This window comes from Pteronotus mesoamericanus, unplaced genomic scaffold (assembly GCF_021234165.1).
Source record: "Pteronotus mesoamericanus isolate MK-2021 breed Mesoamerican mustached bat unplaced genomic scaffold, CSHL_Meso_final contig_702, whole genome shotgun sequence".
Classification (NCBI taxonomy): Eukaryota; Metazoa; Chordata; class Mammalia; order Chiroptera; family Mormoopidae; genus Pteronotus; species Pteronotus mesoamericanus.
Window position 1 is genome coordinate 2490908 of NW_026555239.1, and position 26343 is coordinate 2517250.

The following is a 26343-nucleotide window of genomic DNA, read 5'->3' on the forward strand; positions in this document are numbered from 1 at the left end:
GAGCCGGGGTGGGCACTGGGGAGGGCTTCCTGGACACGGGCATCTGAGCTGAGTCTTAAAGGAGTGGCTAGGTGTCGGGGGGGGGGGGCATTCTAGGGAGCGGGCCTAGGGCTGGGAAAGGCATGGGAGTCGTTAGCAACCTGGTGCTGGGCATGCAGGTGGCACTGCCCAGAAGGTAAGAGATACGGACCTGAAATATTGGGGAGGGGACGAGCCTGGCGGGAGGAACAGATTTGTGAATCAACCGTGTGACTCCTGAGGTCAGGAAATGGAGAGCTCATCTCGGGGGAGCGGGTGTGCTGAGGAGAGCAGGAGCGCTGGCCCTAAGACCTGGGCGGGGGAAGAGGGGCCGACAGATGAGCAGGAGCCGTGGGTCAGGGAGGTAGGTGTGGGCGGGGCCTGGCAGGTGCAGCCGAGGGAGCCAGAGAAGGCAGGTGAGAAACGGTCCCCCTAGGGACTCAGCCACGAGGAGGTCCCTGGGTGAGCAGGGGGCACAGTGGGGGTGGGGTTGCCGTGAGCTGGGGCCTGGAGTAGGGAGTGGGGCTGTGGAGAAGGTCTAGGTACCTCTTTCAGGAAATGTGTCCAAGAAAGGGAGGAGAGGTTGTGCAACAGCCAGAGGGGGGGCTTGGGTCTGGGAGGGAATTGTTTTGATTGTTTTGAGCCTGATGCCAGGCTAGGCCTCCTGGGCCGCTGGGGCGGGGCCGGGGCCGGGGCCGGGGCCGGGGCCGGGGCCGGGGCCGGGGCTGGTTGCTTAATGGGTGACCGTAAGGGTGATGGTGATGTGCAGGGACTCAGGCTGCCTAGGTTTGAATCCCAGCTTCCCCTGTACCAGGTGTGTGGCCTTGGGCAAGTCTTTATAACTTCTCTGTGCCTCTGTTTCCTCCTCTGCAAAATGGGAATGACAGCAGAGTTCCTATGTCCCAGGGTTGTGCGGGAGGTAAGGGTTAAGAAAGGTATCATTGTATGTAAAGGGATCTAAAGGAATCACTCGTCCTGGCTGGTGTGGCTCATTGGATTGGGTGCTGGTCTTCATATCAAAGGGTTGCCGGTTCGATCCCCATGGATCAGGGGATCCATGCCTGGGTTGCGGCCCAGGTCCCTGGTTGGGGAAGTGTGAGAGGTGATCGTGTATCTCTTTCACACATTGGCATTTCTCTTTCTCCCTTCTCCTCTGTCTAAAGATAAATACAATCTTTCAAAAAAAATAAAATAAAACAACTCATAAATAAGGGAAGGGAGGGAGGGAGGAAGGGAGGAAAGAAGAAAGATCTTGACGCCCCGGGACAGACACATTGTTACTGCTCAACAGCTGCGTATATTGCTCATTACCTGATAATTTACATCTCAGTATCAGTTTTTCTCATTTACTTATTCAACACTTATTATTTATAAAAATTCTGAGTAGGATGAGTTGATATGCATTCATCTCTTTCTCTTACTGCTATTTATGAGGATGGTGCACGTAGAGCTGAGTGGAAGGGCTATGGGGGGCATGAAGGAGGGTGGTCTGGGTTCGAACCCTGCCTCAGCCGCATGCGCGCTCGTGACAAGGGCTCCCTGAGCTTCCATTCCTCCTTGGTAAAATGGGCAGAACGACACCTGTCTCACTGCTGTTGAAAGACTCAGTAAGACCCTTATACTCAGTGCCTGGCCCAGTGAGTGGTGCTACATTGTAGCGATAACCATTGGCATTATCTTGCCGGTTCTATGTCTTTTCTCCCCAGACTGAGTCTGATGGTTAAACAAGGTTTTTTTCCTTGAACTTGAGGGAGTCCCGTGCAGTGTTGCAGTGCAGGCCACGTGTGGGAAAGGGCAGGCGGCCTCCATGCAGCCCCCTGGCCGTCCAGGGCACTGCACGAACTCTGGGTCCAGTGTGACACGGCGTGGAAGGCTGCGTGGCCGGCTCAGGCCGTCTTTTGAGACCCTGAGCCAGGTCACTGCCCTCAGTGATCCCCTCTGCGCCCGTGAAATGGGATGAGCGAGGGCGCGTACACAGTGTGTTGCCGGGGGGGGGGTGGCGGGAGTTGCAGCTGGCCTCCAGCCCCTGCTGTCTGACTGATGGACTCCTCTCTCCCCTAGAGACTGATGGAGAGGCAGAGACGGAAGGCGGACATCGAGAAGGGGCTGCAGTTCATTCAGTGAGTGCGCGCTGGCGGCTGGGCGGGGCGGGTCCTCCGAAGGCGATGCCCGAAGCTTGAGAGCTCTCTGCAGCCCCCGTTCTCCTGCTCACTGAGCCTTTGCTGTTCGGGTTCCCGTGTGTGCTGGGGAGTGGGGAGGTGGGAAGTACTAGGAAGGGGCTGGCATGGCAGGGGCTTGGGGATGGCTCTGTGAACCCCAGACGTGAACCGCGAACCCTACACGCACGCGTGTCCTTCCTGACCCTGGCTGCCCTTCGGTCTTGTCCTGTAGACCTTCACTGTCTGCCCGTGCTCGTTAGTTCTCTTGCTTGCCTGTGCACGTCTTATAATAAATCAATGGTTCCCACTTAATGAGCACATCTTTCAAGCTCTGTGCTTGGGCCCTTCACATCCATCATTGTCCTAATATTCACAACAGCCCAGGAAAGTAGGTGGTCCTGTCTCCATTTTGCAGATGAGAAAGCTGAGGTCAGCCTGGTGAACAAGGTTAGCCGGAGAATACTGTCTGTAAGAATCCTGGCTTGAACAGCTCCAAGCCCATATCCAGGTTCCCCTGCTTCCCGGTGGTCTCCCTTCCCGTGAAATGGGTAGAGTGACGCCGCGCCCCTCACACGATCGCTGCACCCGCAGTCAGTGTCCTGGCTCTGTGTCCTGGCCCTGTGTCCTGGCCCTCCTTTCCGAAGGGCAGTCGTGAGAGGTGTAGCAATAGTACAACCTCTGGGGAACCATATGTGGCCCTCCCCAGGGACCGCTTTGCAGGATAACGCAGTAGGACTTGCTCTTTGTAAAATTACTGGTTTTTTTCACATACAGACTTCATGTGCTTACCACACATTTAGTTGGCGCCTCTGGGCGCACAGAGCATTATAGGAGACAGAAAGGGATTTGGACAGGTGGGTTGGCCCTAGCTTGTGGAGGGCCTTGAACACCATGACGCCGTGACTTTTAGGACAGGGAGTGACCTGTTGAAGAGGACACGGCGCTGGAAGGGGAGAGGCTGGAGGTGGGGACTAGTTAGGAGTGGGGCAGTGGCGGCTGGGCTGGGGTGTTGCAGGGAAGCAGGGACAGGCCCTGGTCTCTGACGGCGGGGAGGCAAGTGAGGTAATGGGGTTGGGAGCCCCACTCTCACCACCAGGGACACCGTCTCAGCCCTGGGGACCTCCGGTGCCTCCTCTCCCCGCTTCTCACTCGCTTGCTGAGGCAGCTCCTTCTTGCCCAGCCTTTGGTGAGAGCTCCAGGCAATGGAAAGTGCCCCAGCCCTGGGCTCCGGCTCTGGCGCGGGTGCCGACCCGCTGTGTGAGCTTGGGCAAGTGACTGCCCCTCTGAATGTCTGTTTTCCCCTTTGTGACATGAGGGACCAGGAGACAAACCCCAGCTTCCCTTCCAGCCCAGCCCTTCAGCCTGACAGATGTGTCTGCGCTCTCCTGGGCTGACGCTTTCTACCATCCTGAGCTGGCATTTTTTTGGCTGCAGGAAAGCAGAGGGTACCCAAGGCCCTATCTTCGTTATTGAGTCTGGCATGAAGGAGTGACAGGCTCTGAGTATACCTGGCGTTGGCTGGTGTCATGTGTTTTGTGGGAAGGGACGGGAGAAGGGGGCCTCAGGTGGACTTTGGGTGGTGTCGGGGGCCCTGCAGCTGCAGGTCCGGTTTGGCAGGGCGCAGTCTCGCAGGGGACTGGCTTCTCAGGACAGTGACTCGAGCTGAGCTGGTCTGCTCCTCTCAGCCTCTGCACCTGGGAAGGCCAGGCTGTTGGGCCCTGGGGTGAATGGAAGGCCAGCACGGTGATGATTTAGGGAGAAGAAACTGCTGTCCACTCCCCCCAACCCATGAAGTGACATCTGAGGTCTGAGCTCTGGGGGGCCAGTCCAGGCATGGCCCCTGGCCTGTGGCTCTGGCTCCTGGACCTCCATGCGGCTGGGACCCTTGGGCTCACCCAGACCTCGTTTTCCTCTCCTTTTCCTGCTAGGTCGACACTACCCCTAAAGCAAGAAGAATATGAGGTGGGTGTCAGCTGCTCAGCTTGGGGAAGGCAAATGGCAGGGGTGTCCAAAAGAGGTGGGGGCAGGGGCCGGGGCCTGGGGCTGGATGGAGAATGCCCCCTGAGCCCCCTCTGCACCCTGCGCCTGCAGGCCTTTCTGCTCAAGCTGGTGCAGAACCTGTTTGCCGAGGGCAATGACCTGTTTCGGGAGAAGGACTATAAGCAGGCCCTGGTACAGTACATGGAAGGGCTGAACGTGGCCGACTACGCTGCCTCCGACCAGGTGGCCCTGCCCCGGGAGCTGCTGTGCAAGCTGCATGTCAACAGGGCCGCCTGCTACTTCACCATGGTGAGCCCGGCACCCTCCCTTCCCCTTCCTCCCCCTGCCGTGCCCACCGCTTCCCAGATGCCCAGCCCCGCGGGGCCCATATCCCGGGGAGCCTCTGCAAGGCCAGCTCCTCCACAGCCTCCTGCCTGACTCTCACCGTGTACTCCGTTGTCTCAGCCCTGCTGCACAGCAGATGTACCTGGAGAGCTTGTGAAGTACTAATACATCATAAGATTTTTAAAATGACACTGGTGCCTAAGCCCAACCCCAGGTGGACTCAGCATCTCGGGGTGGCCCGGGCACTGGCAGGAGTCAGGCAATCAGGGCTGAGAACCTCTCACCTCATCGCTCTGCCTCTTCCTGCAAACCTGTGGCCCCTCCTGCTCCTCCCTCATGGGCTCCTCGCCTCCCATCACAGCCTCACTTCCTCTCCACGTTTCTGGTCTCCTTTCCTCCTGAGAGCTCCAGCCTCCTCCCCGTGCCTGCCCTGCTCGCTCACTCACTGGATCCTGTGGGGGGCTCTGCCGTGGGCTCTGCAGAGGCTCCTGCGACGCCTCTGCAACCCACAGGGGACTGTGGACTGCTCCGGATAAGCGGCCCTACCAGATGCCTGTGCCCACTCTACGCCGGCCACCTTCATGATTTCACTTCCCCTCAAAGGTGCCTTTCTTATTCTCCGTCCATGGCATTCTGAACCAAAGGCAGATACGGAATAGACATGTCTGGGTGACCGGGTTCGTCACTGCAGAACGTGAAGGACCCTCTCCTGTGTCCTGACAGTGCCCATTGGCAACTCCTTCGGCTGGGCACATGGCTGCTGTTGACCAGAGTGTGAGCACCAGAGCTGGCTCCTGGAGCTCCGAGTCTCTGCCCTGAGCCAGGCCCGCCAGCATCCTCCGTCTCTGCAGGGGAGGGAGGCTGGCCTTCCGTTGAGGGGACTAGGAGGCCTGGCTGAGAGCGGGTAGCAGGCGCTGACGCAGAGCACCTGTTCCTCTCCGGCAGGGCCTGTATGAGAAGGCACTGGAGGACAGCGAGAAGGCTCTGGGCCTGGACGGCGAGAACATCCGGGCGCTGTTCCGCAAGGCGCGCGCCCTCAACGAGCTGGGACGCCACAAGGAGGCCTATGAGTGCAGCAGCCGCTGCTCGCTCGCCCTGCCCCACGTGAGTGCGGCTCTGCATCCACGCGAGGGGCCAGGCTCTGAGGCCAGGTGCTGGCCCTTGGCGCCAGCCCTCACTCAGGCCAAGCCACCCGGTCTTTCTGAGCATCAGTTTTCTGTTAGGGAGAGTTACAGATACTGTTATTAACGCTGAGCTCTGACTGTGTGCCAGGCATTGCTAAAGATACATTGTATTAGCTCATTTGCAACAAGTAACCCTTTGTGGTAGATACAATTATCCCCATTTTAAAGATGGCGGAGAGAGAGGAACTTCCTGGTGTCACTGCTTGGAGGCGGCAGAGCGAAGATTTGAACCTAGGCAGTCTGATTCTAGAGTTGGTGTTCCTAACCTGGGAGAGTGCTGAGTACAGGGTTGCTGTGAGACTAAAAGGGGCACCACATGCGTGGGGTCCTGATGTGCAGGCTCTCATTAGGTGGGTTAGAGACAATGAGAAACAGCCTCTATGGAGCCTTGCCTGCTCCAGCAATGCACGACTGGGCACGTGCTCCCTCTCCCCATTTATTCATCCACTTAACAAGTATTTACAGTGCCCAGATCTGTGCTTTTTGGGGACCCACAGTCTACTAGCAGACAGGGGAAACATCCCTGGGGTCTAGGCCGGGCTCCCCCATTGACCCCTGGCATGAACTTGGAGAAAGCGCTCCCTCTTCTCTGCATGTCACCTCCCTGCCTGCAAAAGGTCTCTTTTGCTTTTTCCCTGAAATAGTGGGTGCGAAAGCATTTGGGGATAAGTAAATGCTTCCCGGGAGGGGTTGAGAGGACTCTGGAGTGGTCAGGACCCTGGGGGACTCCCTGAAGGAGGTGGGGCTTGAGCAGGCCTGGAAGAAGCAAGAAGGGTTTGGGCGAGCAGAGCAGAGGGAAATGCATGTGCACGATGGTCCAGGATATCAGTGCCAGAGCGCTGGCCTGGGTTTGGGTCCTAATCTTGAGTCTGCCACCTACTAGCTATGTGACCTTATACACACGGCTTAGCCTCTCTGAGCCTTGGTTTACACCCCTGTAAGATGGAGGTGGTGACAAACCAAGCATCACAGGGCTGTGCTGAGGATGGAATCAGAAAATTGCACCATCAGTTGGCATGGTAGCCCGACAGAGTAAGTATGCAGAAAACATTCACTGTTACTCTATTTTTTGTTTATTATTCTTGCTTCCCCAATTCACTTCAGTTCACAGTGAGAGCCTGTCTTATGACAGTTGTCCCCGTCCACAGACCTTTCTCCAGCATTCACAACAGGTCCACATCCAGCTGTCAGAGCTACCCACACCTGGGAGGACACGTGGTTTACCCCACTGAACATCCCAGCAGGGGCTGGTAACTCCCCGGAGGGAGGCACCCAGATGAGGCCTCAGACTCTGAGTCGGGGAACTCCCCCGTCCCTGCCTCTGTGGGCAGATGCTCATTGCGCCCTCCTTCATGCTGGGCTCCAGGACTGGAGATGACCCCTGAGCCTGGCCCCGGGGTTCCAGGGGCTCATCAGCGAGGCGGGAGGTGGATAGTGCCCGGATGTCACAGCCCCCCTGCCCCTTCGTTGCCCAGGTCCCAGTCACCATTTCCTTGTTTACCAGTTGATCTCCCCCACTAGACTGGAACCTCCATGAGTCCTGGGCCCCGTCAGCCCTATGGCTGGTGTTCCGGGCCCCCAGCTTGTGCCTGGCACATGGCACACGTGCAGTAATACAGACTTGGAGGGAGGGAGGGAGGAGTGCTGGGTGCTGCTACTGAGCCCTAACCAGGGGCCGGGCCCGCTCTGAACTTCGTATATTCTCGCTGCTCTGGGCCTGTGCACCACACAGGCCTTGCAAAAAGTTCCACCAGACGTTGTTTGGTGAAAGAGGGAAGTTGTAGAACAATTGGTATAATGTGATCCCACTTATGTAGAACACGAGAATATCCCCAAAGAGCAAAAGTAAGCGCTCTCTGTAGGTCCATATGCTCCTGTGTAAATTCTAGGAAAGCTCTGCAGGGAACAGGCCCATCGGACAGACAAGTTGCGCTGCCTTGGGGGCGGAGCCTGGGGGGAAGTGACTGCGGGGAGCCCTGCGCGCTCTGTCAGGTTGCACCCTCCACAGTGATGCTATTCCTTGTTGAATTATGAAAATAAAAAAGACAATAGGAAAATAAAAATTTTCCCTCCCCCCAATAAAAAGAAAAACAGAAGCAAGGGTTTCTGGTCCCAGCCCCACCACATTGTAGCTGTGTGACTTGGGCGGCCAGTGCCGTGTCCCCCTCCCGGGAGCTTACTTCCTTGTCCACAGCATGGGGTGACCACAGCCCCACCCCACCCCCCACCGGCTTGCAGGGCCGCACAAGGTGCCCGCAGTCCTGCCGTGTGTGAACCAGGCAGGCTGACCCGCTCCACCCTGTGTCTTGTCTTCCCAGGATGAAAGTGTCACTCAGCTTGGTCAGGAGCTGGCTCAGAAGCTTGGGCTGCGAGTTCGGAAGGCGTATAAGAGGCCCCAGGTAGGTGGGCTCTGGGTGCTGTGGGTCGGCGGGGGTGGAGATGGGGAGATCTGAAGAGGGAGACTAGGCGCCTTTGGGTGAAGTAGGTGAGGGTGGCCAGGGCCAGGCCAGGACAGAAGGGAGTGACAGCAGGTGATTGTCCCTCTCTTTGGCTGGGAGCCCTGGAACGACTTTCAGAACCTTTAGGGAAAGGAAAGAACAGCCAAAGCTTCCAACTCACCTTAGACACCAGCTGTTAAAACCTGCTCCCTCCCCTGCCCTGAATGACTTCAGCACCCCAGAGATGGCCTCTGTTGACAGTGGCGTCCTTCAGCCTTATGTCCTCAAATAACCCCTGCGTGGCGGCGCATACTTGAAATGTTGGTATTTGTTTGGTTCGTTGAAATCCATGTATGTCCTATGGCACCTGCCGTGTGCCAGGAAGCTGCACGTAGAAAGGGTGTCGTTCTGGAGTCTCTGCTGTGACCTTGAGCAAGTTAGTTCTCTCTCCACCTTCTTTTTTGCACCTGGGACGTGGGGTAACCACGTCCATCTCAGAGAGTCCACGGGAGGATCGCAGTGAGAGAGTGGGCGGCGGCGCCTGCACACAGTAGGAGTGCGTGCTTGGAATTCCTCCATTCAGGTCAGGGCTGCAGGAAGAAAACACGCTAAGGTGACCCAGAGAGAGCGCAGGTGACCCCTGGCGGCCCGGGGCAGGAAGCCTTGGAGGGCACCACGGACCCCGGCCGCCTGCGTCGGGGCCCCTCTGCTGCCCTGGCGGATGGGACCCTGAGCATCTTTCCAGGATCTTCATCTCTTCCCACCTCTCTCCAATCTCTGGCAGGAATTGGAAACCTTTTCTCTGCTCAGTAACGGCACTGCAGCTGGTGTGGCAGATCAGGTAGGATGGGGCCAGGACCCCAAGCCTCCCTCCTCCCCACCTCAAGGAATGCCTGTTGTGCTTCATCCATCATGAGAGCTCTGAACTCACTCTGGGTATAAATGACCTCAGGCAGCGGGTACAGGGGCATCAGACTGAAGGGCTGGGCTCCGTCTATCCTTGTCCCCACTGCTATGAGCCAGGCGCCTGCTCTGGAAAGAGGGGGTGACTGGCAGCCTGGGCCTGAGTCAGGCTCATGGGGACGACTCGGGGATGCACGGCTCTCCTCCTCCTAAGAAGAGGTGCCTCGTGTGACCACAGAGCCACAGTGTGGGGACAGGCTGTGGCTGCTGGTGGTGGGGATGGTTGCTGCAGGGAACCGTCGCGGGCAGCCTGTGGACCCCGAGAAAGGAAACAGTGGCAGCAGGAAGGATGGGGATAAGGAAGTAGGAAGAAGGGTTATTGGGGCCAGACCACCCAGGTCTTGTCCTGTGGGTGGCAGCAGGGCTCAGCACACGTGTGACTCTCCCACCGCTCACCACGCGGGAACTGCTGGGTGGGCTGTTGAGGCTTTTTGGAAGATGAGGAACAGGCTGTAGGAGTGCTGATGGAGCCCGTGTCCTGCCTCCTCATTGTACATAAGAGGAGGTTGAGGCACAGAGTGGACAGGGGACTGGGCCAGTGTCACACAGCAAGGCGGCAGCAGGCCTGCCTCTCTCCAGGGTGTTATAACTCTTTCATTCATTCACTCAACACATCCCAGGGAATCCCTTCTAAGCCCTGGGCTGGCTGCTGGGCCAGAGCTCACTTAGGCATGTCTTGGCCCTTGGGCACCTCTCAGGCTGCAAGGGAGGCAGTTGTGGTCTCCTCTGGTTTGTAACCATCACTCATCATGGATTGTAACCAGCAATTATGAGCCTTGCGTGTACTGAGTGTTCAGAAAAATGATAATGAGTGAATGTCTTAGTCTGTTTGGGCTGCTATAACAAAATGCCACAGACTGGGTGATTTATAGACAACAGACATTTATCTCTCAGTTCTGGAGGCTGGGATCGAGGCGCTGGCAGATTCTGTCTAGCGAAGACCCACTTCTGGATTTATAGTTGGCGCCTTCTAGTTGTAACTTTAGAGGGCAGAAGACACAAGAGATCTCAATGGGGTCTCTAATACCGTTCATGAGGACACCACTCTCGTGATCTAATCACCCTCCAAAGGCTTCTTCTAATACTGTCATCACTTTGGGGGTTAGATTCCAACATAGGAACTTGGGGGGCGGGGGCGGGATAAACACGCAGACCATAGCAGGGACTGAATGAATGACGAAGGAGCAGCCCCAGATCATTTTACAACGATGCCTCGAGGGAGGTCTATTCCTCCCCTATGACAAGTGAGAAACAGCCACAGAGAAGTCAGGTGACCCGTCCGAGTTTACCCAGTCTGTGGCAGGCACTGAGCTGGGGACTGGGCACACGGTGAACCAACTAAGTGTGGCCCCTTCCCTGAAAGAGCTCCCAGGCCAGGGCAGGTGGACACTAGTCCAATCGCTTTTGGTTACAAGCCACGATGAGCACTCTAAAGGCAGAGCTTGGAGAGCCATGGGCCATTGGAAATGGAAGGCCTGCTTTAGACTGGGCCTAAAGGCGTCAGTGACCTTTAAACAGAGGCCTGAAGGTCAGGAAACAGGCAGGGCAAGATGTACAGGTAAAGTAGCATTCCAGACAGAGGGGGAGGCATGTGCAAAGGCCCAGAGGCTGGGGAGAGACCAGAACGTGGGAGGGATCCCATGGAGGGGAGGCAGGGTCCCAGTGGGGCTGGAACAATAGCTACAAGCCAGACCACCCAGTGCCTGGTGAGAAGTTGCATCCTCGTCATAAGAAAGTTGGGAAGGTATTGATTCTGTTCATTCAGAAGATAATTATTAAGTGCTATATGCCCAGTATATAATTGATCTAGGCACTGGGGATAAAGCAGAGAGAAAGAAACAGCCAAGAGCCCTACCCTCATAGAACTTACAGTTTAATCAGGAAAGAGAAAAAAATGACAAAAGGCAATCGTTGTTATGGAGAAGGTAGTTGGGGGGTGCCGGGGCTATTGGGAGGGGGTCGCGTATTTAAACAGTGAGCAGGGAAGTCCTCGGTGAGGAGACACTTGAGCAAAGCCCTAAAAGAGATGAAGGATGAAACGTAAGGAGGTTTGGGAGGCCAGGCAGAGGGAGCAGCCAGTGCAAAGGCCCTGAGGCAGGAGCGCCCAGCGTGTGAGAACAGCCAGGAGGCCAGGCAAGCAGGCGGGGACCGTGCAAGGCTCCTCTTCCGTCCCACCAGAGGTGACGGAGAGGCAGGAGTGATCCAGGCAGATCTTACCCAGAATCCCCGGATCTCAGGGGCTCCTCCTCATTCCTGGAGCCTGAGAGACGGGAGCCCTTTTCTTTTCTGTGGGTAGTGGCATGATTGTGTATTAGAGGCAACTCTTGGGTGACCCTAGCTGGGTATGTGTTGAGCTGTCCCTGTTCCTTCTCTTCCTACAGTGACTGCCCCAGTTCAGGCCACACCCCGTTTTTCCAAGTCATGTCTGGCCTCCCTTTCTTGTCCCCCCAACACTGTCCAGAATCCCCTGCCTGTCCCCCAGCACAGCTGCAAGGGGAACTCCAACATCCAGGCCTTGTGGGTCTCTGTTCGCTTGGAAACCCTCAGTGGTTAGTGAAGTATCTGTTTAAAAGTAATGTGATGAGTCAGCATCCGGATGCTTTAGCTGGGCATTCGTGGGCCCCCCACCGTCTGGTTCCAGCCTCCCTCTCCACCCTCACCGCCTCCTGTGGACGCACCGGATGGCGTGTGTGTGTGTGTATGTCCTCGGCTTCGCGAGGAGCTCATTCGAGAGCAGAGACTCTGGGCTCCTCTGTTCTGTGGCTCCACATGGCTCCACTTTGGAGTCAGATGAGCCTGGTCTTTGCTTGCTGGTGGCGAGGCCGAGAGGCAGTTATGTCATCTGCCTGAGCTTTGGGTGCCCTCTGTAAAACGGGACAGTCGTGCCCAGCCCCCAGGGTGGTGGTTCGTGGATGAAATGAGAGCAGGCCCGGGCGGCTGGCTCCTGATACCCGGGCAGGGTTGCTGCTCACTCCCAGTCCCGTTCCAGTCCTGCTCACAGGTCTCTTCCAGGAGCCTGGGACGGGGGGCCTGCGTCCAGGGTCCTTACAGGCCAGTGGGCGAGTGTGGGATACAGCTCTGTTTGTAGCAAGCAGTGCTGCACTGGACTGGCCTAGCTGACGCTCAAAAGATACTTGTTGAATGACTGAATGACCGTGGCCTAAGGGCCACAGCAAATGTGGGTGGAATGCTTGACAACAAGAGGGTCAACCTTGCATGTCCATGGAGTCTGAAGCCAGGGACCACTGATGGTGTGATACATAGCATTGGGTGCCCAGTCCCTGCCAAACCATTCACCTACCCATGCAACTTTGCTGGGGCCCCCACCACATGCACAAAGGCCAGGGCTCGTCCCGGGGATGGGCACCTGTGAGAAGTCCATGCAGAGTGGACTCCACAGTGGAGAAGACGAGGTAAGATCCTGCCTCAGTGTACCAGCATGGTGCTGCGTGTGTGCACACATGCCAGATACACACACACAGGTACATGCACACAGCCAGACCCCCGGCCTTCTGGAAGCTATACACATGCAGCAAGTGTGAGCCTGAGCTGCTGGGATCTCTATAGGACCTTCCGGCCTGAGCGCCCTATTCCTTCAGCCAGTCAGTCAATTCCATGTGTGCAACTATTACTGGAGCCTGCTTGGATGTGCCCAGAGGGGGCTTCTTAGGACCCTGGAGTCAGGCAGGGCCTGCAGGCACCGTCTCTGTGCCAGAGCTGCCCCTTGGCAGTGTAGGGAGCAGGATGCAAGCAGGGCTGGGAGTCTGAGGTGCAGACGGAGCCCGAGGCAGTGGTGGTTGAAAGGCCTTCCTGGCGTCAGGCTGCCAGGACTCGGGCGGGCGGGGAGGGGGCTGCAGCAGGGAAAGAGCTGGAGCAGAGGCCAAGAGGCAGGAGGGGGAAACCCAAGCTCTTCCCCTGGGGTTCAGAAGACCCTGGGCCCCGCAGCTTGCTGTGCTTGGGTTCAGGTCCCGAGTGCGCCCCTCTTGTGAGGTGGCCCCGGCACCTCTCGGAGAGGTGCCGCCTGCCATCTTGTGGTGGCCGTAGGGCTCCAGCGGGTCATATGAGAACGCTCCCAGCACAGCGCCTGTCAGAGTGCGGGGCCTCCAGAGACCGTTGTTGCTAAGTGAGTGTTGCTAGCCGGAAACGGGCAGGGAGAGGCAAACCTGGAGAGGTGGGCTGGAGCTAGGTGGGGAGCAGGGGACTGTGAAGGTGATTGTGTCCCATGGGGCCTGGGGAGCCATGGCAGCACTGAGCAAATATTTTGTATATTTACTGTGAGCACCGCAGCTCCGTGACCCAGCCTGACAGCCTTGGTCTGTTCAGCTTGTCTGTGAAGGCCAAGCACACCCTGGGAGCCCGAACGGCAGACGCTGTCAGCTGCGTGCCTAGGGCAGCGGCTCTGCACACAGGGTCGGGAGCGTGAGGCCAAGGGCAGGGGGTCAGGGCAAGCTCCCAAGTCAGCCAGCCCCTCTGACCTGTGAGTGGCAGCTTCTCAGGACTGACCTCTCTGTGCAGGAGGATACTTTGCAAGGCCCCTGCGCCAAGGCCTGAACTCAACTGGGTGTGAAGTGCAGGCCCGACCCCGGCAAGAGGCAGCGCCTGCCTAATCTTGCTATTTCTGCTGCTGCTGAGCTGTGGGGCGGGGCCTGGGGGGGCGGTCTTTTCCCTCTGTTGCCCTCCGCGGGAGCGCAGAGGAGATAGGTCACCCAGGGCCTTGCCAAGGAAGGAGGACTTCAGCTGGAGTGTGCAGGACCTGCAGAAGGGAGCCCTGCCAGGCTCGAGGAATGACGGGCCCAGCCCAGAGGGGCAGATGAGCCATTCACGTCCACAGGGGGTGGAATACAGAAGCTGGGGACCGAGAGAACACCCAGTTCACCCAGGCTAACTCCTGACAGCTTGGATTTAAAATTTTATGTTGCTTGTTTATCAGGCACATAAGGCAGTTCCTGTCTGTCAGGCGGGCCTCTAGGCCCTATACAGATGTCAAATGAGTTCATCCTCGTAACAGTCCCAGGAGGTAGCTGACTGTGTTGTCCTCGCTTTGTATGTAAGGAAACAGGCCCAAGAGGGTGAGGACGTTGGCAGGGCCGGGAGCAAGCTCTGCCCAGCTTTCCCTCCGCAGTAGGATCCCACCTGGACCGATTCCGCCAAGGGCTGTAACTGGGGAAGGGGACTCTGGTCTGTGCTGCCTAGTCCCGTGGCCCAGGTGACACCCTGGGTGCCGGGCACTGTGGCCTTCCCAGCCTGCGTCTGCCTGACTCACCATGTCCTTCCTCTTCGCAGGGAACTTCCAATGGATTGGGGTCCATAGATGACATCGAAACAGGTAGTGTCCCTCATGTGAGGGGAGGGGTAGAGACAGGGCCCCAGGAGGGACTCAGCCCCAGCCCCAGCCCTGCGGACGAAGGCTCCTGAGGGCTCCCTTCCTGGGGACTTCCTGAAACATGAAGGTCAATATAGTGGGTTCGGGCAGACTCCCCAGAGAGGGGAGAGCACCTCCCGAGCCTGGGAGGGTAGGGGCTGCCTCACAGTGGGGCGGTGCTGGCCCCATGTCCTCCGCTCCAGCCGCCCCGCCCTGCAGCTGGGTGCTCGCCCCTCTCAAAGTCCTCTCCCCATTTTTCCTCACTGGCTGCCAGGAAAGTTACTTAAAAAGTGTCCCTTGGGGAGGGCACTGCTTACCGCAGAGGCAAGATATTCAGACCCTGAGCCAGGCCCACCAGGGACATACTGTGGGGCTGAAGGACCCTCCCTCACTCCGCGGTGGCCTTCCTTCACTATCACCGAGCCTCTGCCAGTGGGGTCGGGCCAGCAGGGCAGGCAGGGCTCTGAGCAGGAGCTGGGGATAGGAGGGACAGTGCTTGACGAGGACCCCACCGAGCAGGATCCCTGCAGCTCCTGAGCCCCCCGCCCCCCTCCACAGATTGCTACGTGGACCTGCGAGGCTCCCCAGCCCCTCTCCCCTCCACCCCTACGATGCCCCTGTTCCCTCACGTTCTGGACCTGCTGGCGCCCCTGGACAGCAGCAGCAGGGCCCTCCCCAGCACCGAGGGCCTGGACGACTTCTCCGACGGGGACGTCCTTGGCCCAGAGCTAGATTCCATTCTGGACTCCCTGGTGAGCTGTGCCGCTGTCCTCCTCCTCTCCCGGCTCCCTGTCCTGCCAAGGGCCCCATCCCATCCGTCCTTGTGTCTCACAGTGGGTGGAGGGAAGGCCCTGTCTCATGTCACAGGTGAGGAGACTGAGGCCTCAGGGGAAGGGACCAGCGAGGTATAGAAACGTGAAGCTGCAGAATGTACAGCTGAAGGGGCCATAATGATTCCTGTGTGCCCCCTGGAGCAGGCCGGGCCGAGGCGTGGCGGGTTGGCTTGCCCCCAGCTCTCCCCTGACCCCTCTGTTGTCCACCTTGCAGTCTCTGGTCCAGGGTGGCCTGCCTGGCAGCGGCGTGCCCAGTGAGCTGCCCCAGCTGATACCCGTGTTCCCGGGTGGGACCCCGCTGCTGCCACCTGTGGTGGGCGGGTCCATCCCTGTTTCCAGCCCACTGCCCCCTGCCTCCTTTGGCCTCGTCATGGACCCCTCCAAGAAGCTGGCTGCCTCTGTGCTGGACACCCTCGACCCCCCAGGCTCTGCGCTGGACTCCCTGGACCTGCTGCCGTACTCAGAGACCCGGCTGGACGCCTTGGACAGCTTCGGGTCGACCCGGGGCGCCCTGGACAAGCCCAGTTCCTTCCTGGGTGAGGCCTGTGTGGGCACAGTCTCCCCACACCCCCTTGACAGTTTACAAAGTGCCATCACAGCTCCAGTCTCCGGAGAGCGGAGCTGGGGTTACAGCCGTTTTCCCAAAGCCCAGGTCCTTTCACCCTGTCACTGTCCAGGACCATGTCTGCTGCGTCTCCTGCAGCTCTCAGCATGGCGTGGGGCTGGCATCTTGTTCAAGATCAAACAACAGAGCTGGGGTGGTCTAGGACCCCAGACTTGCGGTCCGGTGCTCTCTGCCCAGCCCCCCAGCGCCCTAGGATTGCTAGGCTGGTGGGATCCCACAGGGATGATCCTGGGGCTAGAGGAAGGGGCACAAGGCCACGGGTGCCTTCAGCACTATTCTGAGCTGGGTGCCAGGGACCCCCAGAGGAAACAGGCCCATTTGGGCTCCTACGAAACCGACTTTCCACAGTCAGACCTGGCCCTGAACTCATGGCTGAGGGGAATCCACGGGGATGCAGAGGCTCAGAGGGCCTTCCTTCACTCAGCCTCAGGGCCCAGGGAGGCTCCCAGGACGGGGTAACGGTGCCTCCTGAAGGAGGTCACCTCCAGCAGAGCATTTGACCAGGCCTGTGTGATGGGGGCGGGGGGGACATCGCCCAAGGCAAATGAGCACCGTGGGAGGGCGAATGGGGGGGGCCGCCCAGACCTGAGCTGGTCTTGGGGGACCTGGGAGCCAAGCTGAGGAGTTTCGGCTTCCTCCTAGGGACAGTGGGGGTGCTGACGGTTAAGCACAGGTGGACATGCCCAGGCTGGGACGCTTCCCCATCCCTGCGGGGGTAGAGTTCGGGGATCAGCATGAATAAGTGAAGACGTGTAGCCTGGGAGGCATCTCTGGGTTAGAAATGTGGAGGAAAAGTCCTCCGAGTCCCCTCCTACCCTTCGGATCAGGGCCGTGACCCCCGTGCCTTCTCCTTTCCCAGAGGACGCCAACTCACAGGACCATCGTCCCCCAAGCAGCACTCAGAAACCAGCTCCCTCGGTGAGTGACTTGGCGAGGATTGGCAACCGGGCGTCCCGTGTCTTCCCTGGGGTAGAGGGCAAGTGGCTGTGGGCTCCAGAGTCGAGGTGAGCCCTCTGCCTGGGACAAGGCGCTACATCTCTCAAGGAGGGGCCCCTCAGACCTCGGGGGCCGGAGACGGTCTCTCCTGGCCCTTCCCAGCGGAGCTGTGTGCTGGGAGGGTGGGCAAAGGGCACAGGGGTCTGGCAGAAGAGGACATTGACTCTCAGAGGGGCTAAGTAACTTCTCCAGGGTTAGTAACATCCTTGGTTTCGGGACTCAGCTGGGTTCTGGGTGTAGGAGGGCACGTGCCCAGGAGTCAGGTAGCCCGAGCTCACGCCTCAGCCTGGACACTAGCTGTGTGGCCCCAGCAGAGTCTCCTAACCTCCCCTAGTCTCACCTTCTTCCCCATCTGTTGATGCTGTGGGGACTTGGGAAACAGAGGCTGGGGGACAGCATGTGGGTTTGGGGCCACTCCTGTTTCTCTGCTTTCATGTTGGGCTTTTACTCAAGTCAGGGTTCTAGGCTGAGATCACTCTTACCCATGTGCCCAACTAGGCTGGTTCAGTCCTGATGTTCTGGATTCCGGGATCATTTATAAGCTCCCCAGCTGGGAAGGCAGAGGAAGAAAGAGGGTCCTGGGCTACAGTTCTGCTCTTGGGTGGGGTGGGAGGGTCATAGAGCCCCTACTTCTGGTGCCCAGGCTGGCCGGTAGCTCCAGCTGTCATCCTGTGCCCAAGATGGCCAACTTTCTCTTGTCACAGCCAGAGCCCTCCATGCCCAACACCGCCTTGCTCATCAAGAACCCGTTGGCTGCCACCCACGAGTTCAAGCAGGCCTGCCAACTCTGCTACCCCAAAACAGGTAATGTTGCACCTTCGTACTCTGTCCCTCTGCCCAGAGCTGCCAGGAATTTCAGGAGCGTAGAATCCCAGAATGACAGAATCCTAGTGCACTAGTCAGAGAGGGGTGCAGGAACAGGAGCCCCGCGGGGATTTCGACCAGACAGGAATAAAATAGGGGAGTCAGGGACTTTCAGAAGTGCTAGAAGGGAGGGGGTGCTGCTGGCACTGCTGGTGAGTGTCATGGCTGCCCTGGAGCCCAGAAGCTGGTACCTGGCTGCTCAGGCCCCCTCAGCCAGACCCCAGAGAGTCTATGGTAGGGGAGGGTGTGGCGGGAGGCCCAGGTGAAGGAGGTAGGTTTTTAGGCGGGGGGCCACTTCCCACTGCTTAGACCCGTCAGCCATCACCCGTCAGTTCTACTTCTGGAATCACAGTCCCTACTCCCCCTGTACCCACAGGCCCCAGGGCAGGCGACTACACCTACCGCGAGGGCCTCGAGCATAAGTGCAAGCGGGACATCCTGCTCGGCCGGCTCCGGAGCTCCGAGGACCAGACCTGGAAGCGGATCCGGCCCCGGCCCACCAAGACCAGCTTTGTGGGCTCCTACTACCTGTGCAAAGGTAGGTGGCCTGTGGCGGGGGCATCTCTTCTTATGCCAGGCTGCTGCTCTGCTCCCCATCACTGGTAGACAGAGGTAGGCAGAGCAGGTGTGGCCCATTGAGGGAAAATGAGCATTTCCCATTCCGAGCAGCTCTGCAGACAGGTGGAATGTTTGGGGTGTTACAGTCGAGCTGGTGGCCTGCGCTTTTGAGTGTGAGGGTCAGATAGTTCACGGAAAGCTAGCAAAGCACTAGGACCAGCACACAGCAAGGGCTTGATAAGCGTTAGCTTTTAAAAGTTATTCTGTTGTCACTGTCCTCACTTCTGCCTCCTATCAATTTGGTTGAAATTTAATGGACAGTTATCATGTATCTTATATACTTTCTTCTGTTCTTCAACCAAGCATCTTGGAGCAGTTTGCAGAGCAATGCATGACAGTCACAATATTACTAAGCGCTTTGTACCCACCGTCATGCATCCTCACAACTCTGGGGGGTGGAGCCCGATGTTAGCCGTGCTTTGCAGGTGAAGATGCAAATCCCCACCCTCACCCTCGCAGGTTTAGAGCAAAGAGGGGGCCTGGGAGAGGCTCTCCCTGAGCTCTGCCATGCCACCCCCTCCCAAGACCTTGCGGTGGGCAGGCCACCGGGCCATGTGTTGGAGATGAGCCCAAGGCTGCCAGGAGGTTGCTGGCCCTCCCCCGGGCCGCAGCAGTGGCAGTTGTCAGGGTGCCGCAGGCTACCATCCTGCCCGGCAGAACGTGTGTCCTGTTGCCTTTTGCAGACATGATTAACAAGCAGGACTGTAAGTACGGGGATAACTGCACCTTCGCCTACCATCAGGAGGAGATCGACGTGTGGACCGAGGAGCGGAAGGGCACCCTCAACCGCGACCTGCTCTTCGACCCGCTGGGGGGCGTCAAGCGCGGCAGCCTCACCATTGCCAAGCTCCTTAAGGAGCACCAGGGCATCTTCACTTTCCTCTGTGAGGTACCTGCCTGCCTGCCCCACCCACCTGCCACCTCCACAGTCGATGGCACAGACAGGGCTGGGGAGGGGGCTCCCTGGCGTACTCCATCTGTTGTGGGATATCAGCCCTGGAACCTGTGGGCTTTGGAAGCGTGACCCTAGAATCAGTAGGTCCTTGGACTGTTAGAGAATTAGGCTCAGAGGCTACTGTCATGCCAGAGCCCTGAACCTATCCAGCCGCCTCATTGCGTGGAGGCGGAAATAGAGGCCAGCGAGAAAGAGAAGCAATCACATCTGCTCTTTCCTTGCGGCTGTTGTAGGCCAGCCTCAGCCTCAGATGCTTGAAGTCCCCAGTCTACCCCTCATGCCTCCTTGTTCAGTTGTGCAGACTTCAGTGCCCACTGCGCCTCCCTGCCTGCGTCCAGCCTTGTGTCCTCTTTGGAGTGTCCGCAGACCCTCTGGGGCCCAGCTCGGACCCAGCCGGCCCCACCGAGCTGTTGTTAATTCCCTCCCCAGAGCTGCCACAGAAGGCCCCCTGGCCCTGCCTCCCCACCCAGTCCCTGTACTTGAGGGCGCAGATCCACAGCGTGAGGGCTCTGAGTCCGGCCGCTGGCAGAGCTCAGCCCTAATGCATTGCACAAGCAGCCCCTCCCTCTGGCTCAGAGCAGACAGACTCAGGGAGCAGGCGGCCTGGGTGTCACAGCCCCCAGCTGGCTGGCTGCGTGTACTTTACAAAGCACCTGCAGTCCTGTTATATCCCTTTTGAGCTTCACAGTGACGCTGTGGGACACACCCTATATTATTCCCAGTTTACAGTTGAGGAAGCTGAGGCTCAGAGGCATGGAGTGACTCCTTCCTTAGACATGATGTGGTGACTCCCTGACCCCGTGAAGGGTGGGAGAGAGCCAAGGCCCTGGTTACCTGTCAGCTAGAGCCAGAGGCAAGGGCCAGAGACCCTGGGACACCCTTCCTCACTCCCCAGGCTCAGGTGTTCAGGGCAGGGCTTATAGCGACCCATCTGCCTCCCCCGCCCACCACCGGTGGCCATGCTGGATCCCAGCCCACCCCCTCCCCGGGCAGATCTGCTTTGACAGTAAACCCCGGATCATCAGCAAAGGCACGAAGGACTCGCCATCCGTCTGCTCCAACCTGGCTGCCAAGCACAGCTTCTACAACAACAAGTGAGTGGGACCTGCAGCGTGGCCCAGCAGCTGGGGCACATGGAGATGCCCCCTGGGGCGGCTCAGATGCCTGGGGAGCAGCTGAGGCCAGAGGGTGGACATAGGGTGTCAAGGCAAGAGGCAGAACGTGGGACTTAGATCCAGCATCCACCTGGAAAGGACAGACAGAGCCGCCTTCCTTGAGCATCTGTACTCCAAGCATCCTCTTGGGTATCTTAATGGTCCCTGTAGTCCTGTGAAGGCAGAGTTACTGTCTGTTGTACAGGTGAGAAAGCGGAGGCTTGGAAGTATGTAGCTTACTTATTGGGCAGGCGGGAGACCACCTCTCTGACCCCTATCTGGAGCCCTCCACTCATGACATCAGTGTTGGACAGTGAGTGGGAGGGGTTGGGTGAGGCAGTCACCCATCTTTGCTCCCTCTGACATCCTTGGCTCTGCCCCAGCGGAGCTGATAGAGCCCAGGCCCTGGACTCGGACAGATCTGGGTCCAAGCCCGAGTCTGGTCAGTGGCCTATTGGATGTCCTCTGGCCACTGTGACCCTTGGTTTCCTCATCTCTACAGTTGATGATGACCCCAAGTCTCCTAAGGTGGCTGAGTGGGTAATTTAAATCCTGGCTCGGAGGAGGAACTCGGTTATTACCCCTCAGTGCAGGACCGGCTGTGGGGCATCGGGCCGGGCCTCCTGAGGAAACTGCCTCCTACCCCACCCACGGGCACTCCCGTCTCCCAGACTCGAAGAGCCGTGGGAGCTGGCGCCTGCCCCTGCGGGCAGCCCCGTCTTGGAGCTTGCCCCAGACTGAGGCCAGGGAGGGAGCACAACTGGCACTGTAACCCAGGGCTGCCTGAGCATAGGACCCCTGCCAGGCTTGCTGGCACTGTGGGGAGTGGACCCCCAGGAACGGGGACTGCAGACTACATTGCGCCCCCTCACCTGCCCCCCAGGTGCCTGGTGCACATCGTCCGCTCCACCTCCCTCAAGTACTCCAAGATCCGCCAGTTCCAGGAGCACTTCCAGTTCGACGTGTGCCGCCACGAGGTGCGTTATGGCTGCCTGAGGGAAGACAGCTGCCACTTCGCCCACAGCTTCATCGAGCTCAAAGTCTGGCTGCTGCAGCAGTACTCAGGTAGGGGCTGCCGCGCCGCAGGCGGAGAGGGACTTTGGTGCAGAGGGGGCAGTTCATGAGGGGCCGCCTCTGGAGGAGCCGGTGCCTCCTAAACATCACTCACGCTCTGCTCTCAGAGAGCTGCCAGGCTCAGGGATGCTGGCTTTCTCCCTCGCTCGGGTGCCGCTCCCTCGGCCACCAGGATGGTCACCAGCAGGTCGTAAGCTTCCATTTGCTTACCTGTAAAATGGTGATGAACGTCTCTGTGTCGGGGCTGCGGAGACTAGAAGTGATTCACTCACTCACTCATTTAAAGGACTCACTGAGCGCCTGCTCTGGGCCGGGGGCGGAGCAAGAGCAGGGGAGGCCCTCGCTCGCAGAGAGCTGGTGCGTGTGGGGGAGGGCAGGGCAGGCAGTACGGCCAGTGGACATCCCACTGTTCATGGACATGCATTACCCCCGCTCCAGGGTTTTTGACTATAGCAACTGGAAGTTCGGGGTGGCTGTGCTCTGCGGCAGGGAGGCTGTGGGAGGAGCCGGTGTGGGGGTCACGTCCGGGCCGTGTGGCATATGGGGAGTTCCAGCTGCCTGTTGGACTCCAAGGGGATGATGGGGGCACCTGAAAGTCCAGAGGAGAGGTCTGGGCTGGAGACACACATTGGGGAATCAACAAGAAGGATGGCAGGCGCTGTAGGTGGCCCGGAGTTAATGGCTGATGACGAGCAGCCACCATGGAGCAGTATCCATAGGGCTTGGTCAAAAGTGAATCAGTTCTGGGAAAGGCACTAGAAGACTGGAGGTGGGTAGGAATGGGGACAGCTTCGTGGAGGAGGCTCCGAGCTGTACCCCTCAGGGCAGGCTCAGTGTCAACGGTCAGATCGGGTGGGTCTCGGCCACCAGGCTCAGAGACGTACCCTTCGCTGACTGGCAGTGAAGGGCCCAGGCCCCTCAGTGAGCTGGCGAGCTGGGCTGGGCCAGGCATGGAGCCCTGAGAATCTAGGGGGCTGGAGGCCGCCACGCAGGGGTCAGGCTTGAGGCCCCTCCAAGTGGGACGGGGGCCAAGGAAGGGCGCTGAGCAGCTGGCCCAAGGGACAGGGACGGTGGCGTAAGGTCATGGAGTCGCCCTGCCATGCCGCGGAGCCAGCATCTTTGTCCTGCAGTTTCCTGCTCTTGGAGCAGGCTGCAGTCCCCGTCACCAGCGAACAAACAGGCCCGGAGGCGACGAGCACTTTCCCCACACCCGCCTGTTTCTGTGGCCGGCCCCCTCAGATCCCTGCCTCTCCCCAAGAGCTCCTTCAGGGACACCCATGTCTGCTTCCGCCCCTCCCCCAGGCATGACCCACGAAGACATCGTCCAGGAATCTAAGAAATACTGGCAGCAGATGGAGGCCCATGCAGGGAAAGCCAGCAGCAGCTTGGTAAGGCCCCGGTGGGCATTGGGGGTGGGTCAGCCCTCATCCCTTTACTTGGACATAACTTCAGATTTATCAGAAAATTGTAAGAATGGTATAAAGAATTTGAGTATAGCCATTTTTGGATCCCCCAGACGTTAACATTTTACCTCAGTCCGCACTCACCCTGTCCTCTGTGTGTGTACCTACACACACACATTTGTATATGGAAATGTACACATTTTTTCTGAACCACTAGAGAATAAGTGGCAGGCATGATACGCCCCATCACCCCTAAATACTTCAGTGTGTATTTTCTAAAAATAAAGACAGCCTCTTGAGTGATGACCACAGGACCTTTAGCAACATCACAAAATTAACGTTGGTGTAATCGCTCAGATTCTGATGTACTGTCATACAGAATTTGTGAGTCATTTGCAAATCCAGAGTAACACTGCATTCGCCCATTGTGTCTCTTGAGTCCCCTTTGATCTAGGGCAGTTCCTCCGCCTCTCTGTGTCTTTCATGACCCTGACATTTGTGAAGAGCCACTTGCTTTGTAAAAGGCCCATCCATCTGGCATCGCTCAATGGTTCCTCAAACCTCAGGATGATGTTATGTTCTTCCTGGGTCACTCACTGGAAGGCACATCATCCGATTTGGCTTTTACTGATGATAACTGGATAACTTGTATAAGGTGCCTCCACTGTGAAGTTATATTTTTTTTCCCTTTGTAATTAATAAACACCTTCCGGGGAGATATTTGAGACCTGGTAAATATCCTGGTATTCCTCAAACTTTCATCCCCTGGCTGTGTCCCCTCCCGTCCCTCCTAATTCTCTCCCTCGTTCTGAAGATTGAGCTGCAGCATCATGGCATTTGCAGATAAGGAAGCAGAGGCTCAGAACACTCTCAGACCTGCCCAGGGGCACTTAGTGAAGTAAACCCCAGGTTCCCTGACGCCTTATCTGGAGCTTGCTCTGCCCCCTCCCAAACTGCCCCATGCCCTTCACCTCTGAGGGTTCCTCATCCATAAGATGGGACCCCGGTCCTGCCTGCCATCTCCCGAGGCAGGTGTGAGACTCGCAGGAGCTGACCACGCTGCAGCTTGCTGGGTCCCTGCTCTGCACTGGCCCCGTGCCGTCCCTGACCCTCACACCTGCGCCAGGAAGTAGGGCTCATTGTAACTTAGATGACAGTCGGACAGACGGGGTGGCCTCAGGGCCCAGAAGATGGTGACTGTGACATGACCCCTCTGTGCCATCCACACGTGAGGGACAACCCACTGATCAACTTGGGAGAGGGCTGGTCCCTGGCCCGTCCCGAGGCAGCCTGGGTGCGCAGGGAGCAGAGCAGGCCAGCGGGTCAGCAGGGCTGCCCAGCACCCTCAGGCCTTCCTGCTCTCACAACCCCCTCATTTCTGGTCCTTGTTCTTTCTCCCGTCGTGCTGGTTGCTCCCCTCCTCCATCCTTCTCCCATGTGGTTAGTTTTTGCTCCTGGCTGAGATCCTAGCTGGACCCCAGTGAGAGGCCAAGACTGGGCCTGCAGCGTTGTCTTTTAAAGAGTGAACACTGAGTCTCGCCACCTCCCATCCCTCTGACCCCCATCCTCCTGCCCAGGGCTGCTGCCAGGGTCCCTAAAAACAGGTGCAGGCCTGGCCCCCCAAGGGTACCGCGACAGGCTTCAACCTTCTCTTGCTGCCAGGCCCCCTCTGCCCCACCAAGATGCTACCCGCAGACCTGGCTCCGGAACAGGGCTTTTGTGCCAGGCCTTGCTGTCACCCGGACGTGGGCGTCTTGCTTGCCTGCCTTCACCGGGTGGGGCCAAGTATGAGATGCCAGGGTAAAGCATCTGTGCCATCCCTCGATGAAGCACGAGCGCCCGCCTCATACCCGGTCCCTGTCCTCAGGCCGCTAACCTGAGGGAGGGTTAGTGACCTCTAGGGCCTCTGCTTCCACCCCATCAGGTGGACATGCCCACACCTGCCCCCCAGGTTGCAGCGAGGCACACTCTAGCACAGGTGTCCCAGTTGCAAAGGTGCGGTCTCCCAGCTCCGGGCCAGGGGTCAGTCAGCATACAAGGGCAGAGTCCTTGGGCTGGGCAGTGCTGACTGCCCATGGCAGGTGCACCCGTGGCAGGGTACGCGTACCTGCCAGCCCAGAGGAGAGAGTGGTGGGGTACCCCTATCTGAGCCTCCAGGGAGTGTGGGGAGGCTCTGGCTTACAGGAGGATCAGCTGGGTCGCAAGAGACAAGGCTGGTGGTAGGCACTTTCCTCACCCGCTGCCTCCCACCCTGACCCAGGGGTGCAGAAGAGCAGGCCTCCTCCCTGCAAAGGAGAGCCTGGGGCAGAGGACGGGGAACGAGCACTGCAGGACCTTAGAGTCCTGGGCTGCCCCAAAGTCTGTCCCAGTGCCCATCGCAGGCCCCTCTCCCCCACCTGCTGCGAGTGGCTTCCTGCCCGCTGGGCCATGCTCTTCCACCAGGCCTGGCCCTCATAACTAGATGGGTCAACCAGGTTTAGGTGCAGCAACTGCTTACTGCATCCAACAGGAAGCCCAGAGGATGGGCAGCTGCCACTTAGGAGAGCTGCAGGAAGGCTTCCTGAAGGAGGTGCTCAGGCTGAGTTTTGAAAATTTCTAGAACAAACCTAATGAAAAATGGAGAAAGGGCATTCTAGGAAGAAGGAACAGCATGTGCAAAGGCAGGGAGGTGTGAGGTCGCATGCTGTGCCCAGAGAAATGCCAGTACCTCCACAGAGCAGGCCCGTGTGGACCAGCCAGCGAAAGTGGAGAGGACTGGATTGGGAGTCAGGAGCCCTGTCCCAGGCCTCGGCCCTGGAGCTGGAAGCACCACATCCTGCCGGGAAGGGGTGATGGATGGAGTGGCCCATTCCAATGCTCTGGGCAGCCCTAATGCTCCTGGACCTTCATGCTGGACCCCAGGGCCTCAGCCCCGGTGCTTGTGGTGTCACCCACCTCTCTGCCCACAGGGTGCCCCACGGACACACGGGCCCAGCACCTTCGACCTGCAGATGAAGTTTGTGTGCGGCCAGTGCTGGCGGAATGGGCAGGTGGTGGAGCCTGACAAAGACCTCAAGTACTGCAGTGCCAAGGCCCAGCACTGGTGAGAGGGCGTGGGCAGGCGGGGGCCCCTGAGCACGGGGTGAGCAGGCCGTGGATCTTCTGTGGAGGACACACAGCCTGAAACTCTGCCCCAACTGGCCCCCCGCTCTGATCTGCAGCTGGACCAAGGAGCGACGGGTCCTTCTCGTCATGTCCAAGGCCAAGAGGAAATGGGTGTCAGTGAGACCACTGCCGTCCATTCGCAACTTCCCACAGCAATACGATGTGAGTGCAGGGGAGGGGCGCGGCAGGGTGGCAGTGGGGCCTCAAAGGGAGGGACCGTGGGGCCCC

At 58.6% G+C, this 26343-nt stretch overlaps 1 protein-coding gene across 5 annotated transcripts in view; it reads left to right on the top strand.

Annotated features, from left to right (window-relative positions):
• ZC3H7B (zinc finger CCCH-type containing 7B) overlaps positions 1-26343 on the top strand; it is a 39694-nt gene that overhangs the window by 9257 nt on the left and 4094 nt on the right. For 4 of the 5 annotated variants that reach the window (XM_054582439.1, XM_054582441.1, XM_054582438.1 and 1 more), the window contains 18 exons: positions 2080-2138; positions 4106-4139; positions 4269-4466; positions 5448-5606; positions 8005-8085; positions 8909-8965; positions 14371-14413; positions 15008-15201; positions 15497-15818; positions 16767-16825; positions 17608-17707; positions 18144-18305; positions 19069-19274; positions 20334-20434; positions 21378-21559; positions 22871-22956; positions 25920-26053; positions 26172-26277. In XM_054582439.1, the coding sequence (XP_054438414.1) occupies positions 2080-2138; positions 4106-4139; positions 4269-4466; positions 5448-5606; positions 8005-8085; positions 8909-8965; positions 14371-14413; positions 15008-15201; positions 15497-15818; positions 16767-16825; positions 17608-17707; positions 18144-18305; positions 19069-19274; positions 20334-20434; positions 21378-21559; positions 22871-22956; positions 25920-26053; positions 26172-26277 (2283 nt within the window). The remainder of the gene's footprint in view (positions 1-2079; positions 2139-4105; positions 4140-4268; positions 4467-5447; positions 5607-8004; positions 8086-8908; positions 8966-14370; positions 14414-15007; positions 15202-15496; positions 15819-16766; positions 16826-17607; positions 17708-18143; positions 18306-19068; positions 19275-20333; positions 20435-21377; positions 21560-22870; positions 22957-25919; positions 26054-26171; positions 26278-26343) is intronic. The other variant, XM_054582442.1, reaches the window with a different exon arrangement.